This window comes from Ornithodoros turicata, chromosome 3 (assembly GCF_037126465.1).
Source record: "Ornithodoros turicata isolate Travis chromosome 3, ASM3712646v1, whole genome shotgun sequence".
NCBI lineage: Eukaryota > Metazoa > Arthropoda > Arachnida > Ixodida > Argasidae > Ornithodoros > Ornithodoros turicata.
In genome coordinates this window covers 13,526,143-13,536,775 of record NC_088203.1, presented here as the reverse complement: position 1 = coordinate 13,536,775, position 10,633 = coordinate 13,526,143, and the positions used below count along the sequence as shown (strand labels likewise).

General features: G+C 44.0%; 1 protein-coding gene across 12 annotated transcripts in view; it reads right to left on the bottom strand.

The window, feature by feature from the left end:
- Positions 1 to 10,633, bottom strand: part of LOC135388132 (plasma membrane calcium-transporting ATPase 2-like) — a 134,621-nt gene that overhangs the window by 14,730 nt on the left and 109,258 nt on the right. The window contains exon 23 of one of the 12 annotated variants that reach the window (XM_064617488.1): positions 1,472 to 5,568. The exons of the other annotated variants lie outside the window; for them this stretch is intronic. Coding sequence (XP_064473558.1) covers positions 5,470 to 5,568 — 99 coding nt within the window. The 3' untranslated portion in view covers positions 1,472 to 5,469. Of the gene's footprint in view, positions 1 to 1,471; positions 5,569 to 10,633 lie in introns of those variants that run through there. 12 annotated transcript variants of the gene reach the window in all.

Here is a 10,633-nt window from a genome sequence, read left to right as displayed (position 1 = left end):
AGTGACTCTAACAACAGCCTGCCAACCCACTCAGCTCTTTTCAATCTTCTCTTTCGGCTGCGTCCGCTACGGCAAAATGACGGAGCGATACATACATAGTTGCTTGGTGTTTGCATCGGCCTGCTTTCGGAAGCAACCGCTCCAGCATGGCTTTACGTGTCTCAAGGTCGGAAAACCAGTTCAAGAAGAGAGGCCTTCTGTGCTGCGATCAACTATGCTCTCGTTAATTCATACTTCATTTTCGGCTTTTGTTTTCTCAAACATTTTCCGAGGTAATAACGGAACTGAGTATGCTAACGATTCACAGCACAGCCATGACAAAAATTAACGCAGCTGAGACATTAAGCTGCAAAAATAAAGCAAAAAAAAAAACTTTGAAAAACACTCCGGAATGACATCCGGCAGAGCTCTCTCCGACCGGCAGGCTGTTCAGAGGCAGGTGCAATGCGGGTAGTCTTCTCAAGTCAGTAAAAAGCTGACACAAAATGCCACATCTGACCATTTCCTCATCATCCTGAGTATACATGTGGTTCTTGTCGCAAGTGATGCACAGGAAACAACACCTAATGGAGGCCCTGTGCAGGGGGGTGTCCCTTTGACGCGCCATATGCAAACAAAAAGCGCTACGGGGGAAAAGCAAAAAGGGACATGCCACAAACAACTATAATGGTGTTAGTTCGATTGCAGAAAGAATGCTGCAGTCAATGGGGATAAGAAATAATACGAATACTAGAAGAAGAAGCAGCGGCAGCTGGAAAAAGGAAACTGGTGCACACTCATAAAAAAGACGTGCTCAACATTTCTCTGTACTAGTGTGAAATTGAAACATGCAAGCTTTCTTTTCTTTTTTTTTTAACGGAATGTGTTACAGGATGCATTGAGACGCAAGCTCTACAGAACTGATTTGATTTGATTTGTTAGAATGTACACAGTTCATGTATGAGGAGCAGCATGACTATTCACCCAGCCACCCCAGATGTATTAGGTACTGTGAGCACTTTGTTAACACCGGCCACCAAAATAAAGTCACATGTGCCATGTTAATGTTCTGTACATGTTGCTGTTACATCGGTGACATTGTCGAGACACATCTTTAAAATAGCATTCCATGTGTTGTACAGAAAGCTGCTGTAGAGTTAGTAAGCCGTGGTTGTAACCAGCTCTTCAGGCAGAGCCGGTACGGACAGAAGTGTAGCAAGGTGTGGATTGCAAAGCTGTCCTTCAGCCACTAAGCCATATTCAGTTTAATATCTTTGTTACAAGCAGTATTTTTTTTTTAACCAGACTTGTATTGTTCTCCTGCGTCACTCACTGAAGCCACGTCTGCTTACAATCTGACACATGCTACTGGTTACAGACGCCTTTCAGCATGTCCTGCAACCGTGGGATATTCTACATACCTTATGTGCTTCCACACCAAAACCACCCACATGTTTTTGTGATTACAAAAACAAAAACAAAAACAAAAATGTTTACAGCATGGTGCGCACCATAGAGCTTAAAAGTTAAGAAATAATGCTTTCACCGTTTGGTGCAGTAGAGATAATAGAGCCCTCAGCTTCCTGCAGCGGAAAATTAAATTTTCCGCACAGTGCGATTTACCAATCCGCGGTATTCCACGGGCAAGTTTCAGCATTCTCTCAGGATCACACAACTGCACAGAGTGTAAGTGAACCTCAATTTGCCATAAGGGATACACAGGGCATGTGCCGATGAACCAAAGTGGGATTTGCACACACAACTCGTTGTCTACTGAACTGACAAACTTTTGGCACATTCATGGGCGCAAAAGCCGTAGAAAACTCATTAACCTACAATAACCAACTAACCAAGACCAATCCTATTTGATGTAAACTGACACTCCAGGAAGTGTGAGGTGAAGCCAACTTGCAGAATGGCGACACCAAGCAAAGGAATGCCCATAATTCTGTAATATACCGAATATTGCGGAGGAAAAAAAAAGAAAAGAAAAGGCGGATTCAGCGGGACATGGTATGTTCCGTGAGACGTGGCCAATTGAGCAAAATTTCGCGGAACCGCGGATTTGCAGAAATCTAGGGGCTTGTTGGTTGCTGCTCAGTCGGCGCTGGAGGTCGACATATCACTGTCTCTGCTGATACACCGAGGCCAACCCAAAAATTAGCCCAGCCCAATTGGGTAGAATTTCTTGAAGGAATACTCATCTGCCAAGACAGACCAATGGACACATCCCTGAAAGCTTCGAATACGTGCAGGTTGTAACTTTTACATGGACCACAAGGTAACTGTGGGCAATGCTGAGGCAGGAACTCATAATCTGCACACTTAGCAAGCTCAGGCTTTACATCCTCTAGTGCACCACACCAGATCAACAGGAAAGTACATCTTACCCACATTTGTGGCAAGAGTGACCAGGAGAGAAAGACCAGGTATCTAACGGCTACACCGCAGGAGCTAACTAGGTATAGATGCTCCCTTGATACACGACCTTCATGCTGCGCACCCCCTTTACCCCTTTCACTCGGTAGTGCACACACATGCTGGTTCAAAATCTTTTCTGTTCGTACATAATACTGCAAGCGTGACACAAGTGGTGGTGACAAGACTATAAGCATGTGGCTTGAATTGTAAGCAGCGGTGGTATATGACTTTGTTCTGTGCATATGGTCCCAAGAAACGCCACTGGGAAACACCTGGGTCACGTCACACTGGCTTTCTGAGATGCGCACATACTGAACGGTCACTACTGCACCGTAGATCTTTTATTATGCTCTTCCAACGCAGTTAAAATGTTTCCTTTTTGCGCTGTACTCGTAATATGCAGTCAACAAATTGTTTGTGAAATAACTTTATAGGCTATTTCCTGTGTCTCATGTAATTTTGTTTTTTAGCACTGTAGATTTTTTTTTTTCCTCTGTTTTCAAGTGGTCTTCGAGTGTGAAGGATAAGGGTTTTTTCCAAGCAGGCCCTGTGTGAAAATGAATCCCTCAGACATCAGTGTGAGGAAATGGTCAGGGCAAATATGGAGAGAGGGTGTGCTCCTAAAGTACAAAAAATGGAATCAAGAAAAAAAAAAGTCATTCTGATCAGGAAAAAAAAAAAGAAGAAGCAATTTTCGGAAAGAGAAAGGGACAAAAAATAAATAAATGCTCACTGGAGGCATGCCACAATTGAAAACCAAGCAGTCAAGAAGGGCATAATGATATGAAGGCAGGGATGGAGAGGGGGTAAGGAAGGAAGGAAAGGAGTTTGTAACGGCAAAAGACATGTGCGAGCTGTGGCACATTTACTCTTCTCATTCTCCCCAAACGACTCTTAAAACTCTTAGGGTTACAGCCTAGTAAACGCGACCATCGCAAATACAAGCCGCGGGCCTCTCTTTTCATTGCAGTTGATTAAAAAGCTTCATAGACATGCCGGTACCAAGAACGCGAGAGTGGCAGGCATTTTCACGCAGTGCTGTGAAATGGTGCACTGAAATAGCATACTACAAGTACTGACTTAATAGCATGCACAGGGTCATTTCCAGGCAACAAGGGCATTGGTGCGGTCGAGCAAAATTTCTCTGTTCTTCTTAGTGTCCAAAGGTATAGTACTTTTCGACGCCTTCTTTTTCTTTCTTTTCTTGTTTTTTGCAACAGTTGACTCGACAATTCTCCAGAACCGGAAAAAACTATCTATGCCAAGTTGCGGCTTCTCCCACAAGAATGCTACCGTTTGTTCGCTAATGTAGCTGCTATATGCACAACTTTCTGTATGGACCAAATTTCCTTTGAGGGTAAAGTCAGTAGCAGCTGCCTCTAGTGGAAAACGAGACAATCATCAGCTTATGGTTTGCTCTGCGTTATTATTCGTAACTTTGCCACACAGCCAGAGAGAGAGAGAAAAAAAGCGCAACTTTCTTTCACGACGCTCTAAAAGACCAGTGAAACCTTCAGGACCCAGCACGAAACTTGTTCCGAACAGTTTGGACAACTTTACGGTCCCTCAAAAACCGTTGGAGGAAAAAGGAAAACTGGAGTGCACAATATGGGGGTAAAAAACAGAGATTACGACAACGCAAACAGGTGCAACCATTAACAATGAGAAGGGAAAGGGAAAAAGAAACAGAACAGAACAAGGCAGTGCAAAACGAACCACTCACGAAGGACGTATATACGCATATATATCTATATCGTCGTCACAAACAATTTCGCCGCAGAGACTGAACACTTGACAGAAAGATAAAAAATAAAGAAGAATAAAAAACACTGCCGCATTTCCACGGATCTACACGACATCCCGCTGCAGATGGCAGAAGGGGAATGTACAGGTGGAGCGACTGCTATGCACAGAACCAGATGCCAGCCACAATACAGACATTAACAGAGCACCGTGAGGGCGAAAACAACACTGTTCCCATCCCTTGTAGCTCCACTATTTTGCATGGCAGAAAAAAAAAAGAAGAAGGTGATAAATACACAGATGACAACAACCAGACACGTCAAAACCACCACCAACACCCATTGTGCTGTTCACAATACCTAATACATACCACTGAAAAAGGTAATTTTGCTTCACTGCTTACGATGCACACGTTTAAGGCGCAAGGGACAGTCCTCAAGTTGGCTGCCGTGCGTATTAATGTGTCCCTGCAATCGCCACACATGGAGGCTGCTTGTGGGCACCGCAGACTTTTGAACAGCAAGAAGTGGATTTATTACGCAGAGGTCTTTCCGTAACAGTTGTAGTCGCACCTACTGGTCACGACTTTTACACAGAGTATTTATATTTTTTCAGCAACCCATTAATTTAATAATTTAACTAGTGCCGCGTTTGGTTCAACGCACACGACATCACTGCGCAAAGGTAGTCACGGCGGAGTCTATCCGTGAAGACCTTCGAGTGACTTAAGTAGACTGGCAGAAATCTAGGGAACCGGTAAGGAAGTGTGAAGGGACTCGCCTCAGGAAGAGAGCCGTCGATACTTCGAACAGAGACTGTTCTTCTTCTGAGCACCGTCCTCATCATTGGCAGCGTATTTAAAGGGTTAGGTATGACGTCTTAAGGTAAAAGCCGTAATTTACGGCCAAAGTGAAACCGTAAAAAAAAAAAAAAAAAAAGACTGGACGGCCACTTTCTTGCCCCTGGGCTGTTGACCCACGATTCGCATGAAACTTTAACGCTTCATACCTAACCCTTTAAATACTGTGCCAGTGATGATGAGGACGGTGCCCAGAAGAAGAACAGTCCCTGTCCGAAACCATCCCGAGAAAGTTCCCTTCGAATGACTAAGCATGCCAGAGTAGCTGCTAGACATGCCCACATGACGCAGGCCTGCACTCTCGAGGAGACACACCTTGGCTGTTTTCAATCAACGCAAAAAAAAAAAAAAAGAAGAGGAGAAAGAAAAAAAATTTTATGCGAACACTTTCACACCACTTGGGTCTTGCGAGCGAGCCACAAGCACGCGGCACCCGAGGTCCTCCCCCGCTTGTCCGTCAAATTCTGTTACAGCTGTGACAGACGCCGTAGTTCCACCAGCGACGTGGCATGGCTCCCAGTCAGGTAATCGAGGTGGTCCTGATGCAGGGGATCGTGCTGTTGCTGCTGTAAAGAACACATGCCTGCTTGCACCGGTTAACATCTGTGGGGAATGCACAACTGACAAGTACCGAGGCGTTGGCGAAGTTGCAGAATCGCGAACGTGCCGCGGCGGAAGAACGGGCACCCGAGGAAACAGTTATACCCGGGACACGAAGAGCGCAACTGCTTAAAGGTACGGTCGCATCTGGAAACCCATCCATGAGATGGATATCAATATGTTGGGCATCGGCCGGCAATCTACGTGGCAAATTTTTTCATCCGAAAGGTGCTCGGATATTGCCGTAATTTCACGCGTATCAGCCGCGCAGCATATAAGCCGCAGGACCCGTTTTTTAGGAACTTTTTGAAAATTTTCAGGCAGATAAGTAGGGAGTGACTTTTTCGGGATTAAATGCCGTTATCAGATTCGGGGGGATAAAAATCGGGCGCTATTTTTAAATCTGTAATTCAGGGAGAAATCGGGCGATAACTGTGCCTTCGGGTGTTATCGGGTGTTTTTGTTTCTCCTCTTGTCTATTAAGTCCTTTCCTAATCTCTCTTTTTTTTTCTTTTTTTTTCCGTGATCGTGACCTTCCAGCGGTAATCCCCGAAGGCATAGTTAGTGTTGCCACACATGTGTGTATTGCTGTGAACGTAAGTGACCCATTCTTGCATGTGTTACACGTGAAGATCTTTGTTCGTGTTCAGCGGAAACGTCACTGGAGGATTTCATAGTGACTGGAAATTCGGCGAGAAATCGGGTTTAACCCAAATTGGTCAGAGGTCAGTTCGGGGGATGGGGGATGGGGGAAATAACCGGGCGGAATCTGGTTTAACCTGAAAAAGTCACTCCCTACAGATAAGCCACAACTGACTTGTGTGACAAAGGAGACCATAGAGAAGGTCATAAACCCTGCGGTCCATACTCCGGGGTCGGCATGGTGTACAACAAAGGAGGTCAGTTCTAATGTTCTACCATGATCGGATTGTGCCCTTGTGTGTTTTTCATGGATCGACGGGTCAGTGGCCTTCTAGATGACAAGAATCACTGTCGTCACTTTAGTTGAAGCTGCTTGGGGGAAGGCACCAGAAAGGTCAGTCTACTTGAAGTTCTACTTGAACCCCTGTTACGCATTGTTCGCGCATTGGCCAGGCGGTGCTGTTCCAGAGACACTGTCGGCCCTTTCGTTAAAACCGGGGTATGGGGAAAATACCGGGGCAAAATAGTCATCAGATAAGCCGAACCGGTGGATAAGCCGCAGGGCTCCCGTGAGAAAAAAAAATTATGCATAAGCCGCGGCTAATACACGTGAAATTACGGTAAATATTAATTTTAAAGATCAGTGCTGCTTCCGCAGCTGCGGAGGCAGCACGGAGCCAGCAACAACATCGGAGTGAGGGGGCGGCGTGCAGGGGAGAAAGGATTCGTTCCTCAGGAACAAATTTTACAAAAGTTTTTACAAAAGATAAAATTTTAATTTTTATTTTTTACAAAAGATTTATTTTACAAAAGATTCGTTCCTCAGGTACAAAAAGAAAGGAAAGTTCGTCTGCATCGTGCGGTAGGGGCAGCCCTTTTCTCAAGACCGTGCTACGATTGGTGTAAAACCTCAGTGTAGGGAATGATATTTTCGCCTTTTTTTTCCAGAGGGAGAATTCCTGTGTACTCTCAATACCTGGCATCTGCTCTTTCTCATGTAGGTATTCCATCGCATAGAGGTCAAGCTATGGCACTAGTATTTCACGGAGAATTTTCAATACCGTGGGCCGGTGGGTTTCGTAATTGACTGGAACAGGTGCGACCATCCCTTTAAGAAGAGAACACGCATATTTGATGTATGTGGATCCTGAATAATCTTACAGTGGATCTAACACGGGCTTTACAATCCGTGTGTGGAAGCAGATCTTGAAGGCACATGACAAGTATGCTATGCAGTGGTGCCTGGCTCCTTTCAGATCAAATGCAATTTGATAAGAGATGTATACAGAATGTTCTTCGAAGTGAAAACCTTCAAGATTTTTGCACGTGAAAGCTGAACAAAATGACAGTCCTGTCTGTGTCAAACTGGTAGTTGTGGCGGTTTACCGTCGACTCGTCCAAAAAAACGTGTTAAAAAGAAAATGGCCTTGGGCCTCGTAGTTATGCATTCCATTAATGTCTATTTACAATGATAGCAGTATTGCCCGCCTTATGAACTCAAAGACTGTGGCAGCATGACGGAATAAAATGGTCCCTCAACGAGGACAATTAATAAAACGCACATTGAGACGGTTTTCAGTTTTTCGATTTTCAGAGCTATTACATACACGCGAGACTTCAGTGCATCAACGGATTATGAACGGTGTACCATGAAGCATGAGGCAAATATTCCGTTCCGTGTCAGAGTTAATCACCACGACACATGAGAGTGTTAAAACATTCAGCTTACATAGTAGAGTCAACAATAAAAATCTTACGACAAGTACAGTCATACACCGCTTTTACCCGTAACGCTTCAACCAGAAAACTCATTATCTGCTTTTTGACACCTTCTGTGTGAGTAGGGCTCTGTGTTTTCAGGTTTTATGTTGGTTGAAAATCAGTGGGGTAAAAATCGGGTGTTATTTCAGGGGCCGTAAAATGGGGTAAAATTGGGCAGTAACGTAGATTTTCATGTGGAAATTAAAAAACAAAACACAAAGAAGTGCTTCTCGCATTTTACATAAACATAAGTTATGGAACATACTGTCCTCTGGTGCCGGTATTGGTGGCTGATTTTGCACTTTGTCAGGTTAGTTTTCGGGCTTTTTCGGGTTTTACCCTAAATGACGATGATGCAAATCGTGGGCGAGGGTAAAAACGGGCTGCACCCTAAAACACAGTGCCCTATGTGTGAGCATCCTAAACTACCACATTGGTACTCCTCTCCTGGTACCGTGGAGGACGGCAGAACTCAGACTTTTTTGTTTGTTTGTTTGTTTGTTTTTTTGTCATGAACTGCTGGAACACAACAAACACCTTTTGTATCAAACCCACGGCCCGGTGAAAACAAAACTGAAAGTTGTTAACGATAATGTTAAAGAGATACTGCTGACTACAACTTTCAGATGTACATGGAATTTTAAGTGTGATATTTTGTGTGGCAATTTTAAGATATAGGACTATAGAATGTGGCAACCACGAGATCCAGGTAAGGAGGAGGTACGACTGCACACGTCCGGTGAGAATATTAAATGTCATACTAAGTTTTACATGACAGACGCTTCATACGACATTAGTAAAACTGCACATGTTATGCTCACTCAGTACAAAAACACACATACTACACATAAGTCATTTCATTACAAAATTACACAATAGAAGTGAGACAGCTCATTGAGAGACTCATGCATGAACATGCTACATTGGGAAAGACACACTATCTGCTATCTCCCTTTTGCAGGGAATTCCCTAATTAAAAATTTAATGAATTTCAGGTAATTAGTCAACTGCAAGAACAATATTCATGCTGCTCTCGTAGCTTTTTTTTAATAAGAATTCTGGTCAGTCCCACGTGACGCGCCCAGTATATGCGGCAATAACTTAGACCCATATCATAAGGACAAATTATGCTTCACGTTATTTAAATTTATTCTGAGGCAACCGTAGAGGAAGGGACACAGAAAACCTGCGCGACCATGCAGTTGTACTCTGCCAGAGGTAGGCGCAATAAGTGCGAAAGACATCCTTCACGAAGCAGTACTACAATAATTGAAGTAGAATTGAAGCAGACTAAAGTCCACGCCGTCAGAAATAATGCACAACGTGATGACAGTGGCAACAGCATGAGGAATCGGGAAAACGCCCATTTCCACTGTTCACACATGAATCTCAGGTACGAGCGAAGGCACGGTGAAACACTGATGCCAGAACCTCGGTCAACTGGAGGCGCCAGGTTATGTGTCGTGTTTATGCACACGGCCGGAGCACTTATTGAAATGTATGTGCTTCACTCTTGGTTTTTATGTTTCGGGATATCTTTTGTGGGTGGCAATTTCTCAGGGAGGAAAAAAAAAAAAACATTGTAAAGTTATGCTGACACATTTTTTTAAGATAGCACTTTAAAAAAAATTTTTTTGCATCAAATATCTCTGATATCTTAATCACTTTTCAACAGAAGACCAGGACGTATTCACCCTGAGCATGACAGTGAGGCAGTAGTAACAATTTGCAACTTGTGTGGTATGTGTGTGGCAGTCTGGCAACACGCTGTGTGTGTCTGCTCTCCATTACCACGTAAAAAAAAAAAAATAATAATAAATAACTAAAATGTGTTAACTCTAAATGTGGATCTTAAATCAAAGACTAAGGCAAGCTTAAGCCATGCACATCTAGCCTTTCTTGGGCTAAGCTTGAACATCATAAGCTATGGTGCCATGAGCACTGACTACTACGACCACAAAATGAACAACTAACTAGCGTTAAATTACTGAGAAGCACTCTTTCCTCAAGCCATTTTCCAACACTATCACGTGGACAGCAACACTGCATTACGTGAATCCGGAATCACACGACAACGTTTACTTGTTCTCGTTGTTCCATCAGAATTTCATCATATTACACGTAAAGAAAGTGAAGTGAAAAGACACTAGTCGTGCTTAAGTATACACATCAAACATAAACCGACACACCAAAGAAAAAAAAACAGCCAAGGTATGCTACGAGTCGTGCATGTTAATCAGAGGCCACAGACACAGCTTCACTGGTTTCGCTATATTTCCCAAGCTGTGCAACACACACACTGCAGTGAAGCGCCACAAGCGACGTCAACCCACATAGAAAGACGGCCGTGTTGACTGCTCAAGAAACGACTGCAGCTCGAGACACATCAATGCAGCCAGACAGCTTTGTCCGCACCGAGGGGGGGGACTACACTGCACACAACCATTACGTGTACACAGCCGACACGAGTGCATATCGCAAGAATAAGTGTTAGGAGCTGCACTGTTTTTGTTGTTTTTTTAAATCACAAAGTGGAAGTTGTTCTTCCAAACATCTCACTCAAACAGCATCAAGGTGGATAAGTGACGGGTGCAGCTAGAAGAGAGACACATGACCCCCGGGGAGTGA